Genomic DNA, 19248 nt, shown 5'->3' with positions numbered 1-19248 from the left:
ACTCCAAAATGCCCCCTGCCGTTCACCAAGTCCCCTTCGCCGACCCGCCCTGGCTCCGAGGCGCCCCTTCGCCGTACTTCAACGCGTCACATCGCAGATTCCAGGCTGCTTGTCGCGCATTCGTTGATGAGAACCTTAACAAGAATGCCCTGGACTGGGAAACAGCAGAGGAGGTACCATCTGATTTATTCGAGGTCTTTGCAAAGGGTAACTTTATCCTGCCGTCTTTGCCAGCGCCTTTACCAGTAGAATGGCTTCGAAAGCTAGGCATAACTCACATGCCCGGCCAGGTCCCTGTTGAGGAATGGGACACTTTGCATACGATGATATATGCAGATGAGGTATGATGTTACACGGGCGCATTATCAATCGTTACATTGACTGTATTGAACACTAGATGAGCCGCTCCGGCCTTGCTGGACCACCGGGCTCCATCACCACTGGCGTTGCCTTTGGTATTCCTCCTCTGTTGCATTATGCAGAGCCTCAGCTACAGGAGAGATTTCTTCCTGACCTCCTAGTGGGGCGAAAGAGAATCTGCATTGCTATTACGGAACCAGAGTGGGTTAAAGATATCACTCAATGAGAGCATTACTGATCTCACCTCTAGTGCTGGCTCTGATGTCGCCAACATCACCACCACGGCTAAGCTGAGTGGCAACGAATATATCATTAACGGGACCAAAAAGTGGATTACCAACGGAATGATGGCAGACTATGCTAGCATGGCTGTCCGAACTGGTGAGGAAAACTCTGGAGGAAAAGGCATTTCTTTAATCTTAGTCCCACTCAAGGACCACCCTGGCGTGACAAGGAGACGACTCAAAGTTGCAGGGCAGATTGTGGCTGGAACTTCCTTTATCGAACTTGATGATGTGAGAGTCCCACGGGAAAACCTGATCGGGCGTGAGAACGAGGGCATGAAGTACATCATGCATAACTTTAACCACGAGCGCATGTTCATCTCTGTTGGTGTCACCCGCCAGGCTCGAGTTGCCCTGAGCAGTGCCTTCGCATATTGTCTTCAGCGCAAGGCATTCAACAAGGTAGTTTCAGAAGGTGTACTAGATGTAGTTCACAGCTGACTTTGTTAAGACTCTCATAGAACAACCCGTGGTACGTCACCGACTGGCTAAATGTGGTGCAATCCTGGAATCGCAATGGTCCTGGGTAGAATCATTCGCATACCAGCTCTCCAAGATGCCTAAGGAAACAGCAGACCAAGAACTCGGTGGCCTTACCGCTCTATGCAAAGCCAACGCTGGCATTGTTCTTGACGAGTGTGCAAGATGCGCTGTTCTATTGTTCGGCGGCAACGGTTATACGCGTACGGGCAAGGGTGAGATTGCCGAGAGTAAGTCATTCAGCAGATACTTTTACAGCGAGATAGAGAGCTGATTCGACGACACAGAGATTTATCGAGAAGTTCCTGGAGCCAGGATTCCTGGAGGAAGCGAGGATGTGCTGTTGGACTTGGCGGTTAGGCAATGGACCAAGCAGTTCCGTGCACAACTGGCCAAAGAGACAACTCAAGCTAAGATTTAAGTCAGCTCTTGATGATAAGCTCATGGACCCCTTCTGTTCATAGATACTAAAGTAGATGGATGTCGCTCTTGCGTTATATTATGTATTAAAAACAACGTTACCCTTGCATATTAAGTATCCCATCAAAAGAGGTAGATACTACAAATGAGGTCCAGAATATAAACAAAAGAGATTATGCCAGCTATCGATAAGTAGCCGAATCGAACTAATCCCAGCGCCAGTGAGTGGTATAGCAGGGAGGATTTAGTAGTCTAGCTATAGTTTCCACCTGATGGATATTTTATACTACTTTTCTCCAGGTCCCGTTGGCCTTCAACAACTTCCTCAAGATCATCCCAGCTGCCTTCCAGCAACCAGCAAGCTTGCAAGTCCATGTTTCGCAGGATCTCCGAGTGTCGGGTGGCCAAGGACCTCATCTGCTTTACTGTAAAAGGTTGATTGTATAGGCTCAGAGACCGAAGTCGTGGCCATAAAACGTTCGCAGGCAGGACATCTTCCAAAGAGATAGTTGGCCTCCTATTAAGCCGAGGGTAGCCAATAAACTCAACATGAATGTCCTCAAGATGAGGTGCGCTCAAAAAGGACTGAGTGATAGAGCAAAGTGCAAGCATCTCGTGCCTAGGATTTTCCTTAAGCTCAAAGCTCCGTGCCTCGAAGTCCACATATAATTTTAGTTTCGTGGTTTTAGAGACCAGACTCTTTAATCCACTCTGCTGCAATAGAGATGGTTTCCAGGCTTGCATACTAGGCGGAGGGACTAAGCGGAGACGAATTATCCTAGGTCTCAAACCTTTGTCAGCAAGTTCAGAGCACAATGTCCCGATCATCTCGACGGGTGGGGTTGCAGTATGAATTGTCTTGAAAGAGCCACACCACCTCGACTTGCGCAAGATAGGGCTGAAGTGTTGCAGTATTGTATCATCATATCCAGTATGGGCAAAGTCAGCAGCATCCAAGTGCTCCAGGCCTCCATTATTTCTGACATCATTAACCTCCAAGTATACCAGATTGGATAAGGAACTTAAGGCGGCGCATAACCGAGTGATGTGGTTTTGGCCTTTTCGAAGTTGTTGCTGGCCATTGTGCAGTTCTTTGTATAGATCGTAGAGCTTGAGAAATAGCCTTTGAGTAGGTGTACGTGATTCTTCGTCAACTTGGTCACTGAAAAGTTGTTCAAATTCAGGTTCTGTTCTCCAAGCCATATTTGACAGCCATTGGAATTGTTCTCGTGTGTGGGGATATTTATTCCGGTAGTATCTCGACCGTTCCATGGTTTCTACGTGTCGAAGCAGTCTAGCCTTAGCCTCGAGCATGAACAGTGGTCTGTTGCAGGCTAATTCCGTTTCGTAATATGACGTGACTATGCTGACGCTTTGCACAGACTTGCTGAAGATGGGGTGATGGCAAATATCTTCTAAGCGAGTAAAAGACTTGGAGGTAAGACTAACGGAAACTGCGGTAAGGAGCAATGGCGATGCAGCATTGTGGAAGCAGTGTGAAACCAAGCGACACTCTTTGATCGAGTCTCGGCCATTTTTCTCATTGCGCACGAAAAAAAGAATGTTCCTAAGAACTTCGGAAGGGAGTGATTGAATGTCTACTGCGATTGACATTTTCGATGTAGTTGCTGGAGTAATATTCAAGTAGAGGGAAACAGATACATAGAAGACATGACGTCTCTTATAAGCTGCGGGGTCAGCGATCATCGCCAATTGATACGAAGCGTAAGATTCAGCGATTGGTTGCTGTAAGCAGGGGCAAGAGTGGACATGAGTCACTGGCCGTTGCGGATAAATAAATGCGGGTTCTTCAAAGGTCTACCAAAAATGCACTGAGATATTATATATGTTTCAAGGCCATAGAGTGGCATACCTATGTTACTGGATATTAAGACTCCTTACCTGTTTTGTATTCTTCTTTAGCATAACAGACAAACCTATCGTCAGTCAGCATCTTGCGAACCCTTCTAAAGTGACGTCAGGCATATGATCCCATATTGCATAAATATTACAATTCTCGTAAACATCTACTAAAATCCCCCTGCACCTTTCATCTTCATTATCATGCCAGAAACACCTTTAACCAAGCCCATGACAGTCCCTGGATTTCCCATGTACCCTTTGCCAGGCTTCCCCTCAGCATCCCTCCAAATGCCATCTTCAGCGACCTTGCCAAACCTCTTCGTGTTTTGGTTCCTATCAATACATTCTCTCCATTTATGACATATCTCCACGCTGTCGACCATGAGATTGATCTCCTGACTGTGAAACCAGGACTGAGTGTCTTGATTCCCACTTCCTTGGATTCCTACACTTCCATCAACGATCAGAAGCTTGATATGACAGGATCTAGCTTTGAAGGAGTGATGGATAGGATGGTCTTGGTCCTTTCCGACGTAGTTGTATATGTGCAACAGCTTGCGCTCAGGACTATCTTTGGTGAGGGATGAGACGAGGTTTTGGGCAATTTGGTCATTTGTTCCGCCTTGCCCGGGGATCATTTCACCCGGATCGTTGTAGCCAAAACACACATAGTATGTGACTTCTACTCCTCTCCTCAGCGCTTCCTTGAGGGCTGGAATCAATGGAGCAGCATTGAGATCTGGCGTCTGAATGAAGATGTTGTGTTTGGCATTCCTGATCAACGATAACCAAGCTTCGTTCTGGGGCACATGAACACTCTTCGAGTCGATAGCTCCGTATGGCGGTCGAGATACAAGGGCCATCGGAACAGGCTTCCCATCGCCAATCGTCGAGATGTATGGGGTCATTTCATCTCCTGCGTCGATCTCAGGTCCCGTAGGCTTGATTGGATTCTCGACTGCAAGGTTGAGCTGGCGATTCGCTGCTTGGAGACGCGATTCACCCTCTTTCAGGGCATAACATGACTGCATACGCCTGACCTCTCCCTCTATGTCGTCATCGTAGTGAGGGCGATCTGGGAAATGCTCCGGTAGGGGTTGCTCATTATCAGCTTGTATAGTGGTAAAGTCTTTTAGATGCGAGGCTTCGTTCTCCCTCGTTGTGGAACTGTCAGTAGAGGTATACAAACCACCGTCTGCTGCAGCTGTTTGGAGAGATGGAAGTTTTGGGTGAAGGGCATTTTGCCAGGTTATCAGGGCCGTGTCGTATATGCTATCAACTACTGGCCCTTCGACATGGACCATCATCTCCAGGTTATCGTTGTCTTCGGTGTTGTTACTCATAATGGCAGCGATCTTGCGATCCACAACGCAGAACTTGGCGTGCAGGGTGCCCAAGAATATTCGATGCAGGCTGACCACCTCCAGGTCGACATTTGGTATTTCTTCGGGTGAAGGTAAGTTGATCGCCTTTGAGGTGTACGACTTTGGTTTGACAAACTGATGTGGATTTATAGCATTGCATGGTCCTGGCTTGTCATACATGATCTTAGCAACCACTCGTCTCCCTGTCTTTCCGGCTCGTTTCGAGAGTTCTATTAGAGAATCCTTGATTAGAGCTTGGGCTACTGATGGTGCCCAGGAACATGTGATGAAGAAAACCTCCTTCTCCGCCCGCACGATGAGATTCGAGCAGTGTCGCATGACATCTGCAAGGGGTGCAATGACTGTGAGTGGCATCGTTCCATGAGAGCCCATCAACGGCGGCGACACGACACCTGCCATCGGGTCTTCGTTGAGGCATTGAAGCGAGTCGGCGAATGCTTGGAGAAACAACGGACTTGGGGTCGTCGGGCCCCAACGACCGCAGTGGAGGGCTGTTTCGATGGCATCTTCGCTCTTCTCTATGTCTTCTTTGGCTGAAATTTTGTGGTGTAGTCCGTGCTCGTGATGGCCGTATAGCTTCTTGATGGCATTTCCAGGTGTCTGGCTTGGATCATTTGCCAAGACAGAGCTTACTGTTTCTTTTACTTGGCATAAGTCGTAGACGTGTTGCGAAACCATTTTCACAGATGGTGATTCTCTAGCATGCAAATAAACGGCAGAGTCATTTGCTGATAGTCATGGCCTCGTCAGAACTATTTATCAAACCCAATTGTTCAAACGTCATTCAGTCAAGGTTGCACACTCCTCCAAGCTACACTTCCCGTTTCTTACCCAGCTTTGGTCTTATTCCCTGGCTAGTGGATGTGATATTGCCTAGGCTTACGTACCTTTGCGCAAAATTCCTGATTTAAGTGGCTACGCAGTACCTTGGAAATAGAGCTCTTGGCTATGTGACAGCATGTAGCTTCTGCTCCTCCGCCAAGGTCTAGCTCAAAGCCAAACCCGGGATTTTGTGCCGAGACTAATTGCGGCACGCAACTTCCGGCCGGGTTAACCGGGAATACAGCGAAGAACGGTCATGACAGCTCCTCGTCATGTCGACATCGGGTTTTGTCGCTGGCGATTGAAATAGCTTCTAGTAACACCATTTCAAGATTAATAAATTGCCCACATACAGCTTCCAGATACTACGTACACAGACTCAATCTGCTTCATGATTGGCAACTCCAACCTTGTGATCAACAACCCGGCATTGCCGCTTTTCCGCTCTCAAATGTTTGAAACACAAAAAAGAAACGCGAAGATTCAGTCAGCTGTATGGGGCTTGAACAATTGACATGATTCGCTACTGGATAAACTTAGTTTGGCGTAGCTTCTTTCATCAGATTACCGCCAATCGTCGCGTGTCGCTTGGGGTGAGTGGACCTCTTAGATTGACGAATTCAGTTGGTTTGGTAGCAGACCTACCCGGTAATGCTACACGAATTGTTGAAATGCAAACCTTATATATCGCAAACAATGGAACACAATGCCTGAGAATCTCAAGAGGCAAGTCTTTATCTGCAGGCTTATCCGTGAGCATAAAATGATCTGTTTTGCTAATTAATTTAGCGACTCTTGAGAGTTTCTACCCAATGACACTTAGATCTTGGTGATCTTCTTTTTTCAGACTGTCCGGCTTTCCTGTCAAAATTCAGTAAGCCGCAATTGCCACATCGGCATAGTAAAAATAGTTCTTAAACTAGGTCTATATAATTGAAGTCCACAGTGATGTATCCAAGTCCCAAACCATCGGAAGTGGATAAGGCATCGACTGCTCAAAGGCATCCAGATTGAACTCAAACATGTTGTCAGTATGGTGCGTCTGGTGACTTTCTTTCTGGTTGTCTTGAAGAGCAGGAGTCTCTACATTAATAGACCCAACTGATTGTGCATTTGAAGATTGCACGGCGTAATGGGCCTTTCTGTATAGTTCTTGGCAGACCTTTTGGACCTGAGTCAAGTAGGTACTGCCATACGCCTCGTCTAGTGTTTTAAAAATGTGCATGACGTCACCAACAGAGCGCATGTCATTTGTTGCGAACTCATTCATAGGATTCCGAATTGCCATGATACAGAGAATAACAACAGCGCTCATTGGTATTGAAATGATATCCCTTTAGCCGATTAGTCATGAATCCTCTGATCTGATAGAACTTACCAGTGAAAGCTCTTCCGTGTGACTGGTATGAGCTTGCTTAACTCAATGATGCATCGGGACGCGTTGAGACAATTCTCTATGGAGTCTCTCATCTTTGAAGGGAGCGCTGACGCTGCTGGGTGATTTGGCGACACCCAGTAAGTTAGGCTGTGTGCGCGGCTCACAACTATGACGGCATTGTAATAGGAAAAGTACAGCCGCATCAACCCATGATGCTCGCACCGCCCAGCAGAATCATGAGTAAGAGTCGGCGCAAATTCAATACGCCAATTCTCCAACTTCTGCAGTAGGTCCGCCACTGAATCTGCAATGCAAGTCGGTGGGGCTTTGCCTGAATGGAGATCTTGATAGATCGCGCTCTGGATCACGGCTAATTGTATCTGACCTTTGAAGAGGTTCAGTTCAAGCCCCTCAACCGTCTTGATTATTTCCGTTTCATCCAGGGTGCCCATTGGTGGGACAATGTAGGCAGCGTTGAGATCATGACAAGGGGGTCTTCCAGTTCGGAGACATAGTTCTCGGTCTAGACAAATCGCGATCCAAAAGACCTTCTTTCTCATATTTGCTTCTGCTGGGCTTACGGACGGAGCCTGGCTCTCGACATGTATGCCTATTGAGTGTGCAAGACGCACAGCGCAGCCAACGAGCATGAAGCTGGGCTGCGGGTTTGGTGTTCCGATAAAGAACCAGGCAATGGCTAGCAGAGCTTGAACAGAAGACAACTGCGTACTACGCATGAGAACATCCCAAGTCCCAGCGAGTGCATTCGATGCATAAGCCCAGGCTAGATCCTCTGCTTCTGCCGATTGAGCTGCCTCTGCCCGACGACGTTGTGCAATTGCAAGAACAGAGTTAAGTGAGACCCACCACGCTGGACTCTCAGTACATGCACCTGAGTACTGTTGGCCTAGTAGACACATGAATGCCGGTGCATTGAAGCATGGGAAGACTTGATGTTCATGAGCAAAGAATTCACTGACAAGGGAGAATGCCTCAGTCCAAGATGGAAGAGGCTCCATGACACGCTTTGTGAACAAGGGCTCGACAGATGGGTGTGTCCATTTGGACCACGATTCTGGTGTATGCTGCCCTGACTTGCGTGGAGTGGTCGTTGACACCAGGGATATGCCCGAAGGCGGACCTGTCGACATATTGAATAAGCTCATGAATGGTTAAGTACTTATGCAAACCTACCAAAGTAGCGCATATCTCCATTGCTACCAACTATCGTGTCCCGAGGGCTTGTATCCGTTGCTGTCAATGTGTGACAGGGGCTTGACTCTGTGAAGCTGTGAAACTCATTATGGGCATCAAGATGTAACTGAGGATGAGTGACTGTTTGGACTACTGCAGAGTCTGACAACAAGGATGAAGAAGCGTCGGCTGCTTCAAAACTCTCTGCCTCAATTGAATCATCTGTCGAATTCTGAGACGATACCTTAGATCGTCGTTGACGTGGATCGGGTTTGTCAACGTCTGCATAATGGCAGTTGTTTCCGCAACCCTGACAACGTCCACAAACTGGCCGGATTCCATCGCATCGGACCTTGCCCTTGCGACAATGATCGCATGCCTGACACCACGGAATTAGCCAATACATGAACCCTACTGTGACATAGTGAATAATAGGTACCTTTGCAAGCCGACGTCGACGGTCGCCGCGGTTATTCATTTTTCGGAGTTTAGAAAGCCAACATATGAGAATTCCGGGCCATGAGGGGATGGGATGGAACACGCATTTCACGACCCATGACCACTATAAACTTTAATTCTGATAGGCCTTGTTTTGTGCCTCGGCTCCTGTTAGTTAGTGCGCCAAACTCCGAGACTTTCGTGTCATAGCGTACCCAAAAGTCCGGACGGGTCCACCAGGCGAGACATTGTGATACCTTACGGACCATGTAAATCCGCATTACGGAGGATCTAACGTGTAAGACACCGAGGACGGGTGGAGAAAATGAGAGAATATCTACTCAAGCGACTAGGAAGAGTCCGTGGGTAAGAAAAGCCTGAACGGGCACAGCGCAATACCGTGGTGAATTGGAATTCAGACATTGTGTAGATTGATTTATAGATTGCTCCAAGGTCTATATATGACTGCGTTGCAAGATAGAGGCAGGCGCTTCAACAACCTTATCCCTAAAGTAATCAATAAAACCCTTCCCGAACCCGTCCAATCGCTTTGAGCTACTGACTCCACGGCCGAGGATACCATATACAACAAAGTGCACAGCAAAGATCTTGGGAAACTCAACACGCTCAATAGAAAACTCTGGACGCCAGTCTTCTCCCAAAAGCTCTTGTACCTTGGTTCGAGACATGTATGAGCGCAGCCAGTCCCACTTGGCTTGCGTGTCAACGAACAAGCCAAAGTTCAAATTGGCCCCCTTGTCTCCAGAACGGCCTAGGGCGACACTGCCCAATCGCACTTCAATAGCTCCACCGCCAAGAGCCGTTGGTAACTTGGTGTCATAAGACGCCCTTTCTTCCATTATCTCAAACCGAGGAGGAGGTGTAGTCTTGAAAGATTTCGTTGTGCTAGTTCCGTCCACAAAATGGAACTTTTCTTCAAGTTTGGCTTGCTGCCACAGAGCTGGATAATATGCCAGGTATGGACGAGGCATAGCGGAGCGAAAATCCAAAGAGCTGTGGAAACCTACGAACAAGTTAGTGACCCTGTCATTATTTCCACTCGCCGGATTGGCCGACCTGAGTAATGCTTCAATGAGATGCTTCCAATGGCCATCATAATTGCCTGGAGAGCTTCTACTTTCGTTGACTGAGCAAAGATGCGGAGATAGACAGTACCGCTGTTTTGGTTGGCAGGGTTCACAGCTGGCACGCCAATCCTCTGAAATTCGAGAAAGTCTAGATGACTGAGCTTCTCTTCTCCAAGATGAAAACGGACTTGTTTTTCAAGAAGCGCAAACTTTTGTTCAAAATTGTGACCTGTTGCGTTGAACAAAGCCTGCATTTCATAGCCTCCTTTGTAAAAGAGCGCGAGCTTCGTGGTATCTGGTGGTGGCGCACCGCGAACTCCGTGAACGCGAACTCTTTGATCAGGTTAGCCACGCTGGCAAGACTTGGGACCTTGCATACCTGTCTTGGCCAACCTGATCCATCTCAATATTGTCCAGGTAGGCTTTCACATCACTGTTAATGTAGACATCACCCTGCAACTCATACACCAACTGGGACTTGCATGTATCGACAGTGACCATACCGCCTGTACCCTCATGCTTTGTGATGACACAAGAGCCATCTTGTGCAATCTCAGTAATCGGAAAACTAGGGTCGACAAAGTTCTCAAGATCAAAAGCGTCAAAGCCTGCAAAGTTACCGCCGGTGACATAGGCTGAGCATTCAATCAAGTGTCCTGCGACCAAGGCACCAGCCAGTTCATCGTAGCTGGTGTTGCTCCACGACCACCAGTACCATGCGCAGGCGATGACGGGGCTGGCATCAGAAGCTCGGCCGCATATGATGATGTCGGCACCCTGTTGAAATGCTTCATATATGGCGTGAGCACCGAGATAAGCATTGGCAGACACTATTTCTCGAGGTTCATCGCCACCTTTGGCGAATATGTAAGTCTCAGGAGTGAGGGTGACATGGTCATTCAGAGAATCAAGATGAGCCAACGCGCTTTCTCTGTTTTGTGGCATGTGTTTACCGAGCTTCGGAAGCACGTTATCACCGGAAACATAGGCTACCTTGAGATTATAACCTTTTTCAGCAACCTGGCAACCGTTTAGCCCAAGGCATCAAAGGCACAAGCTCTGAGAAAGTCTTACCAAAGCTGCTACTTTCACAGCGAGACCTTCAGGATTAAGTGCTCCACCGTTGATGGCGACTTTAATACGCTTGTCTGCGATGGCATCGATCGAAAGCTCAAGACCCTTCAATGCAGTAGCCTCGTAACCTGGATGTTGTCCTTTCGCATATGCTTCCGCATTATTCGCCATGTTCACTTCTGATTCTTGTAAGCCACACAGCCCAACGAAGTTACAAGACCCCAGGCTTACCAGCGAGGTAGTCGCCAGTTATAAAGTCGACATCACCCAACGTAGCCTGCTTGTACATCTCAATGGCGGGATCTCCTAGGAGATTATCAGCCAGCAATGTCTCGGTTGTGGGTGACTTGTCTTACCATGGTAACCGGAACAATTAGCCACTCGTACAGGCCTGCTGCCGAATTCTCCAACGCGCCATTTGTCGTTAGAAGCCATGATGATTTTGTGTCTCTGAACTACTGGCACGAGGAAGTACGGTGTAGTGTGCTGTGCTGCATAGCCACCCAGCCCTGATCCAGGAGGAGGGTTGAGAGGCCATGAGTATAAGCTATCTTTATATCACCCCGCAATTTCGGATGTTGTGCTTCAAAACCCGAGATAACCGGCATTCAGTACTCCGTAAGTGAGTATGCCAGTCACTCGTTCCATGTTTAGTGATGTCATTGTCCCTGTGTAACAGTTGGCCGTGTCCCGAAGTCCGCTACCAGAACTCCGGTAGTGCAAAACTCCGGGAGTCGAACCAAGCTCAAGAACTCCGGAGAGACCCACTAAGCATTGCAGAGACATCATTGACTTGAAAGACAGTAGAAGCAATATTCGGTTTCATTTAGCCGAGAGGATTACTTAAAACCACTGTTGTAACGTCAGACGTAGCATTGAGAACGTCTGTTCCCTTGACCTACAGCAACCTTGACTTTATTCCAATCCTTGCAACTACAACATCCCTCCCCAATAGTCGCCTCATTCGTCAACACCATGTCCAATTACTCCATTTACGCCGAAGCTACTCGAATTCTAAATAAAGTTCTCCTTCAAGATCCTAGATTACACTTTCCAGAATCTTTCGTTAAAGCCGCCGAGAAAGTCAAGTTTGTGGGGGAAGATGATCAACCTTTCATCCTCACACCTCTCAAGATCACGGAGTCGAGCGCGGCCCTCAATGCCCTCGTAGCTACAGCTGCAAACGTGGTCGCAGCCGAGCGCTATGGCATCAATTACCAGAATGTTGAAATCAACACGGATCTTGCAACCCTTTTCCTTGAATCAGTGCTACTACCCACCATTGGTGGCAAGCACTTTATGCAGAGCAGCAAAATGCTTGCAGAGCTTGCCAAGATGGACCTCTATCAGATGAGCAAGCCAATCAGGCGATACGCGACAAATGTTTATCGGACCAAGGATGGAAGATGGTATCATCTGCATGGATCTATGAATGCTTTGCCCACGATGGAGATGTTGGGTGTTGAGGACAGTGACGTTAGCATTGAAGAAGCCTTCGGGATCTATACCAAAAAGGTTGCAGAATGGGATTCCCAGGATATCGAAAAGGTAGCAAACGAGAATTTCAAGCAAGCTGGTGTGATTTGCTATACGCCTGATGAATTCTTCGCAAGCGAGCATGGTAAGACCATGTCGGAAGAACCCTTGTGGACATCGACTCGTGTGCCAGCACCCAAGAAGACTTGGCCCGAAGCCAAAGATACTGATCGCTATAGTCCACTTGCTGGTATCAGAGTCTTGGATCTATCTCGTGTCATCGCAGCTCCAGCAGTATCCAAGATCCTCAGTGTTCTTGGCGCCGATGTCATCCGTGTCTCATGCAGCAAGCTACCAGAGTATTCGGCAACAATGCCGGATCTTCAGACGGGAAAGAGAGACGTTGACATCGATCTCAAGACAATTGAGGGCCGGCGAACACTTTCCGATCTTATCAAAGATGCTGATGTTCTTGTTGATGGATATCGTCCTGGTGCATTGGCGAAGCTGGGCTTCGACTCCAAGTCTTTGCGTGAGTTGAGCCCAAGTCTGATCTATATGAGGGAGAACTGTTATGGTTTCAAGGGACCACTGTCGTACCGCTCGGGATGGCAGCAGATTAGCGATTGCTTGGTAGGACTGTCATACTTGCAGGGCAAGTTTCTTGGTCTCGACGAGGCTGTTGTCCCACTTTTCCGTAAGTTCACTGTGATATTACATCTCAAGACCTCACTTCTGACATTGCGCTAGCCAACTCGGACTATCAGACTGGATTAGTCGGAGCCGCGGCTGCCATCCAAGCATTACTAGCCCGCACCCAAGAAGACGTCACCTTCGACATCGACATTAGCCTCACGCAGTACAACATCTGGTATTATCGTCTCGGCTCATACTCCGAGGACCAGAAAAAGGCTCTTAGAAATCGTGACCCGCAGTTCAGCCCTCGCTATTACGATGATATGAGTGCGCTTGTTGGAAAGACACATCAGTCGCTGCAGAAGATCCGCCCAGAGATATTTAAGCATCCTGAGTACTTCTGGGACATGAGTGGCAAGGAATACGGATTGGACGAGGACTTCAAAGTGCTGGCACCGGCATTCAAGTTTGAGAAGTCGAGGATTGGTTGGAGTGTTCCTACTGGACGAAGAGGGCGGTCGAAAGCCGAGTGGGTATCATAAATCTGGCTGGTGTTAATAGTTGCCGGAATATAACAGGTATCCTCCAGAAACAGTACAGTAGATTTGAAGGCATTCGGGAACACAACGGCGCTGAGGTGGCCGAAAGTCATGCACTTGTGACTCCGTCGGAGTGGTTATCTATCAAGATATAAGACCCGCGGGCCCCGATCAGCATCCCATGATTCTCGTCTAGCTGCCTGCCAGTTCAAAACTACACAGTTTCTACCAATGGCCGTTCATGTTATTGCCAATAGTCCTCCGCCGGTTGTGAAACAGAGCCTCGGGCAGGGTCAGAATAATTCATGTGGATCGCCTCCTGGACCATGACGCCACTCAAGCCAACCGAGGCTTCGTGTGAAACTACACAGGTTAGACTTGAAAGGGTAAAGTGAAGATAGAAGCTCTTGAGACGACTTCCTTATGAGTACTAGACTTCAAAGATTGCGGGGTATCAAAGCGCCTCTTAGTTGCTCCTCCTCGATTGAGTTAGTCGTTGAGCAAAGTATATTTACGTCTCGATCTCATGATTTTTCAGCTCAATCATCAATCATCAACTATCAAAGCCAGGTACAAAATGTCTCAACTCTGGACCAACATAGTCGCTACCTATGATCCTTTTACGATCGAGTTCGTGGGCAGCTGTCTTGTCCAAATCGTCTTCTGGTGGATCCCGTCAGCCGTTTTCGTTCTCCTTGATCACGTTGCTCCGTGTTTTGCAGCGAGACACAAGATACAACCTCCGCCAAAACAGCCCAAAGCCTCTGAGATATTAGACTCTGTCTTGATATCTTTGAGGAACCAGCTCATGGTCATTGGACTGCAACTATCCCTAGCGTTTCTGGCGACACAGCGGAATATGCCATCAACATTCCAGGTCACAGCATCACTGCCCTCTGCAAAGAGTTTCGTGAGCGACTTTGCCATCTGCTTAGTTACTCGAGAGATCCTCTTTTACTATTCCCATCGACTGTTTCACGTACCATACCTCTATCGTCGCATCCACAAAATCCACCACAAGTTCACAGCACCAGTCGCCTTCGCCTCGCAGTATGCCCATCCTATCGAGCATATTGTAGCCAACACGATCCCTATTGTCCTTCCACCCATACTGCTTAGAACTCACATCCTGACCATGTGGGCTTTTGTCGCTTGGCAGCTTATTGAGACTGCGACTGTTCATAGTGGCTTTGATTTCTTTGGAGGTGCAGCTTATCGTCATGACCGTCATCATGAGCGTTTTGACGTCCACTTTGGAGGGATGCCCTGGCTGGACTGGCTTCATAACACCGACGAGCGAAAGAGGCTAGAAAAGAAGAATAAGTGATTCGTTCATGATAGAATTATCTCTCCAAGATCTGAATCCTGGAAGCGAAGGATCAAGCTATGTATGTTGCCCATATCTGATAGCCCTCCTGATCGCTGGGAATGAGTATCGCCAAAAGACTGGTATGGATTGACACCGCGTTCGAATTGGCTACAGAACAGATTGGCGAGACACCAATACTCATCTGCGTGAAGAAAGAACCCGAGCTTTCTTTCAAGTTTGCTTGTTTCAACGGAGACATAGTTGCCAGGGGTTGATAATAAATTATGACTGGACCAGACCCGAAACCAATTTTTTAGCCCTCGTGTGATAGCCAAGGATCTTGACCTTGGGTCCGGTCCATTCTGGTGATGGTATATAAGATTGTGGAAGGCTGGAATGTTTTAGTAAGGCCGTTGTTAGTTTATTGTCATGCAACTTACCACTAGCAATAGCAAACAAATTCAATGGGCTTATTGTCTCAAAGACATCCCATCGACTAGTTCCAAAGTCCTCACTCATAATCATGGTAATGGACTGAGACAGCGTGATTTGGCTGCACGCCAGTGACCTCTGTGCCGCAGCTTGAGTGCACATGAACCATGTCTCGGCATCTGGAGCATTAAAGTACTCATCTGCAGCTGCGAGGCCAAATTGTAGCTCATTAATTACCATTCGGGGACTCATATCGTAGAAGATTACAAATGCAGAGTCAAGAAGGAAGGTATATAAGAGGGTACGGATTAACTCCTCTCGTAATCCGAATGATATCCAGTGGTCATGGAGGCTGCGTGGAGCAAAGCACGCTTCCTCACTCGTCCCAGGTATCGCGAAAGGATACAGAGTGCGGGAAACGAAGACGATGTCTGTAAACCGTGTTCTCCGTGCTCTGAGTCTCATTTTTGTGTCACCCTCCCAGTTCATGAGTAGAAGGATACCGTAAGCAGCCTGCAATATGTCGAGGCGCTGGCGAACTTGAGAATCCTGGCCGCCATCGTCCGTTTGAGCTATACTGTCTTCGCTGAAATCCGGGTCCTGGAAGATCCACTTCTCGACTGTTTCTAGCCATATAATTGCTTGATCATGGTGTTTTCTGTCGGGGCTCAAAGAAGCACCGATCAGTGAAAGGGCCGCTATTAACTTGGGAGGCTTTGCAGTGGGGTCAAATGTCGGTCGGTGGAAGACTGGCCAGTTTGGATGCCAGATTTGAAAGAATAAAGTCAAGAATAAGTCAATATTTCTTGGAGAAAAGAATCTTGAGCAAGATGATTTTCGGGAGTTGGGCCAGTTCAATTCAGATGCTTGAGACATTGCATGAAAGATACCTGTGACAATCTGTTCACATGTGTTTGCCAAGGAGTGTTGTCCTGTCGGCCCTTGCTGGGGCTGCGTCCGTTGGCCTAGAATGGCCCAAGGCGATGCGACTGGGTTCCCTGGAATGGCTACCGATTCGAGGTAGGGCTGACTACCATATTGTAGAAGACCCGAGTGAGTCTTTCTCCTGGCAAAGATATCATCGCAGTTAAATGAATTGGCCAGACCATGGGACGAAGTAAGTCGGGCAAGAAAGCGGAGACGTATACGGGGAAAGGTCGGCTTTGGTGTCACTAGCAACAGCGATGGGCTATCATGGGAGACAGACCATTCATCTCGAGGTAGATAGGAGACAAATTGTGACATCATACTTGAATTTCCATCCAATTCGGAACCCGGTTGAGCTTGCACAAGTAGGATAGGATCAGATGAGGTGACCGGCATCGAGTCCGAAATCCAGTCATGTTGTGATAGGCATAGTGACCCGCCCTGAACATGAATGTCCTGGCCTGATAGAAGGTCGTGCCCTTTCTCGTCTTCTTTTACCTTCAGTAGAGATGCCAAGTCATCCTTCCTTGGTGTTTGGACATAATTGCAATCCTGATTCTGCTCGGCGCAAGCATTGCAAGGTTGCGATCTGTTGCATCTCCTTTTCAGTTTCACGCACCTTTCACAAGCATTTTTTGGCCTCCCTCGCTTCTTCTGCTCCAGTGCTGGAGGCAGTAGACCTGATTTGAGTCGGCTGTCACATGTTCTCCAATGACGAAGGAGTGCGTCTCTGATAGCTTTCCTTCAGCTATCGAAACCCAAACAGGAACAATTGAGTATATACTAACCGGCGATTGAATCCACGGCTACAGTATTGGCATTTGTAAGGCCTTTGATCTGTGTCTGAGCCTCGTTGCTTCAGTGGTGATACCCTACAGCGAGGAGGTTGCAGCAAGCTTACGCGATAGGTAATGCCGAGTGAGATGGTCTTGATGTAACGTTTTTAGTGAGTACTACATCCCGGCAAACACCTGGGTCTCGAATAGCATACCTGACTTTGTGAACTCGGCAGAGCAGACAGGACAGCAATGTTGCGACTGAGTATCAGACATGGTGTTAACCGAGTGCATCAGGCCGGGCTGGGGAACTTGGGCGGCTGTGCAAATTGGAAGAAACAAGCGATGCTACCCAGCAAATTCAATGATTTAGAAGTCACGGGGCACAAAGTCCACAATCGATGGCAGAGATAAGCCTGAACAAACTGGAGGAGTCGATGCGCCATGCAACTAAAAGTTCGTCTTGATGAACACGTGGAGGCGGGAAATCTGCCACCCCCGCAACGGAGATCGGCATCCCGCTTCAACCCCACGATCTAGTCTCGATCCAGATGTCGAAACCCCGCAAAAACACAGCCATTCGGTTTCTAATGAGAGGCATTTCGGCATTTGTTCGCGGCATCCGGGACTTGGAGGAATAATATCTTACCTGTCGTTAGTCGCACATTCTCCCTGAAATCATGAGCCTTCGCTGTCACTGATATTCAACTCAAGCCAGTGACAGTTTCCCTTTACGAATTACGCCAAGTCACAAAGCTCTAAATTTGTTCTCTGTAACAGCACGGAATTATGGGAGACGCGATAGCTGAGAAGCCCTACCATCGGGTAGCTGCTGTGGCAGTAAGTGAAATCGTGATATCAAGTGTTTAGCTCGTCAACGACTAACAATAAGGAAGCGCTCAAATGAAGGCTTCCAGTTCAAGATCAACTCAGTTCCAATCCCGAAACTCCAGCCATGGGAAGTGCTCGTTAAGCTCTCTGCTACTGGTGTCTGCGGCACTGATATGGCCCTTGCAGGTGGTTACCTCGGTCCATGCTGTGAGGTGCTTGGCCACGAGGGCGTGGGCCGCGTTGTACAAGTTGGCTCTGGAGTGGATCCCGACTCTGTTAAGATTGGCAATCGAGTTGGTATTGCTTGGGTGAGAGACGTCTGTGGCCGATGCAATTGCTGTCGTGAGCCCGGAGGTGAGGTCCGTTGTCTGGAGCAGCAGAACTCAGGACGGAAGTGGGACGGAACGTTTGCAGAGCACTGCATTATACCAAGTCGTTATGTGCTGACAATTCCTGAGTCAAAGGAGTTGCCAGATGAGCTGGTTGCACCAACATTGTGCGGCGGCGTTACTGCCTACAAAGCACTCAAGGCTTGTGGAGCGACACCGGGAGAATGGGTTGCTATAGTCGGAGCTGGCGGTGGCGTTGGGGGTTTGGGGATCCAGTATGCAAAAGCCATGGGATTCCGTGTTGCGGCTGTTGATATTGGGCCTGCAAAAGAGTCGTGCATCAAGATGGGAGCCGACGCATACTTTGATGGAGCATCGCCTGATACGCCGGCCGAACTGAAGAAGCTTACCCCTAATGAAGCTGGAGCCAAGGCTGTTATTGTCACTGCAGGGTCGGGTCGAGCGTATCAGAACGCCCTTGATCTTGTCGCAGTGTTTGGTACTCTGGTCTGCGTTGGTATTCCTCCACCAGACCAAGCGATGAGTCTGCATCCGCTGACTCTTATCGACCGTGGTATCAACCTTTTGGGAACATTGGTGGGAACACGAACTGAAACACTTGAAGCTCTCGAGTTCGTGCGAAGAGGAGTGGTAAAACCTATTGTGGAGTCAGTTAACTTTGATCAGCTCGACGATCTGGTCAATCAATTCTCAAAGACATCTGGGAAATTGGTTATACAATTTCCATCATAGGTCTTATTCTCTGTTCCTTTGTGGCTTCGAGGTTGTTATAGAAGTGGATTAGGAGACATTATAGACTGTGATAATCAGTCAATTTCATTAAATGGAAATAGTCCCTCAATCCTTTTACTGTAGCTCTTATCACCATCGGTGTCAATGCTCTGTAATGATCTGGTATGATCCCGAATTGAGACAAGCGATGAAGGGCAAATTTAACCGAATCGGCCAAAGATCATTTAACACGTTGCATGCATTTCTCTTTTTAAAGATAAGATGCATGCCGAGCAGATCTTTGCCGGCTCAAGCCAAAGAAAAGTTGAAAGTCCAGTATTAGGACGGGGGCATATGCACATCTCGGACAATTCCCCACCTCCACCTCGATGTTGTGTAACCTGACGTCGGCTGAACGGGAAAATACCCACCACTGCCCAGCCAAGCACCAAGGGCCACAAAGACCAAAATGTGC

The 19248-nt window shown here is 48.1% G+C and overlaps 8 protein-coding genes across 8 annotated transcripts; 4 read left to right on the top strand and 4 right to left on the bottom strand.

Annotated features, from left to right (window-relative positions):
• Positions 1-8: 8 nt before the first annotated feature.
• Positions 9-1545, top strand: FVEG_03417 (hypothetical protein; the record flags this gene model as incomplete). The annotated part of the gene is made up of 5 exons (XM_018891033.1): positions 9-341; positions 398-561; positions 611-1046; positions 1096-1354; positions 1412-1545. 5 exons carry the CDS (start codon positions 9-11, stop codon positions 1543-1545), a joined length of 1326 nt encoding a protein of 441 aa, XP_018747467.1.
• Positions 342-3179, bottom strand: FVEG_15259 (hypothetical protein). The gene has a single exon (XM_018904383.1). The coding sequence runs from the start codon at positions 3156-3158 to the stop codon at positions 1797-1799; it is 1362 nt and encodes a 453-aa protein (XP_018747468.1). The 5' UTR covers positions 3159-3179; the 3' UTR covers positions 342-1796.
• Positions 3180-3445: 266 nt separating this feature from the next.
• FVEG_03418 (hypothetical protein) lies at positions 3446-5571 on the bottom strand. The gene has a single exon (XM_018891034.1). The coding sequence runs from the start codon at positions 5468-5470 to the stop codon at positions 3575-3577; it is 1896 nt and encodes a 631-aa protein (XP_018747469.1). The 5' UTR covers positions 5471-5571; the 3' UTR covers positions 3446-3574.
• Positions 5572-6539: 968 nt separating this feature from the next.
• Positions 6540-11221, bottom strand: FVEG_15260 (hypothetical protein; the record flags this gene model as incomplete). Its single annotated transcript, XM_018904384.1, has 9 exons — positions 6540-6948; positions 6993-8133; positions 8187-8565; positions 9188-9648; positions 9702-10045; positions 10092-10732; positions 10787-10965; positions 11018-11092; positions 11143-11221. 9 exons carry the CDS (start codon positions 11219-11221, stop codon positions 6540-6542), a joined length of 3708 nt encoding a protein of 1235 aa, XP_018747470.1.
• A 540-nt stretch (positions 11222-11761) lies between these two features.
• FVEG_03421 (hypothetical protein) lies at positions 11762-13520 on the top strand (the record flags this gene model as incomplete). The annotated part of the gene is made up of 2 exons (XM_018891035.1): positions 11762-12959; positions 13013-13520. The coding sequence occupies 2 exons, from the start codon at positions 11762-11764 to the stop codon at positions 13438-13440; spliced, it is 1626 nt and encodes a 541-aa protein (XP_018747471.1). The 3' UTR covers positions 13441-13520.
• Positions 13521-14014: 494 nt separating this feature from the next.
• Positions 14015-14764, top strand: FVEG_15261 (oxidoreductase; the record flags this gene model as incomplete). The annotated part of the gene is made up of 1 exon (XM_018904385.1): positions 14015-14764. The coding sequence occupies one exon, from the start codon at positions 14015-14017 to the stop codon at positions 14762-14764; it is 750 nt and encodes a 249-aa protein (XP_018747472.1).
• A 264-nt stretch (positions 14765-15028) lies between these two features.
• FVEG_03422 (hypothetical protein) lies at positions 15029-16501 on the bottom strand (the record flags this gene model as incomplete). The annotated part of the gene is made up of 2 exons (XM_018891036.1): positions 15029-15108; positions 15187-16501. 2 exons carry the CDS (start codon positions 16499-16501, stop codon positions 15029-15031), a joined length of 1395 nt encoding a protein of 464 aa, XP_018747473.1.
• Positions 16502-17670: 1169 nt separating this feature from the next.
• FVEG_03423 (hypothetical protein) lies at positions 17671-18794 on the top strand (the record flags this gene model as incomplete). Its single annotated transcript, XM_018891037.1, has 2 exons — positions 17671-17721; positions 17778-18794. 2 exons carry the CDS (start codon positions 17671-17673, stop codon positions 18792-18794), a joined length of 1068 nt encoding a protein of 355 aa, XP_018747474.1.
• Between the last annotated feature and the right edge of the window lie 454 nt (positions 18795-19248).

This window comes from Fusarium verticillioides, chromosome 5, assembly GCF_000149555.1.
Source record: "Fusarium verticillioides 7600 chromosome 5, whole genome shotgun sequence".
Taxonomy (NCBI): Eukaryota; Fungi; Ascomycota; class Sordariomycetes; order Hypocreales; family Nectriaceae; genus Fusarium; species Fusarium verticillioides.
The sequence above is the reverse complement of the archived record's forward strand: the minus strand, read 5'-3'. Positions and strand labels throughout refer to the sequence as shown.

Coding starts and splice junctions, on each gene's coding strand:
- FVEG_15259 (XM_018904383.1), bottom strand. CDS start 3,158: ATGTCAATCGCAGTAGACATTCAATCACTCCCTTCCGAAGTTCTTAGG.
- FVEG_03418 (XM_018891034.1), bottom strand. CDS start 5,470: ATGGTTTCGCAACACGTCTACGACTTATGCCAAGTAAAAGAAACAGTA.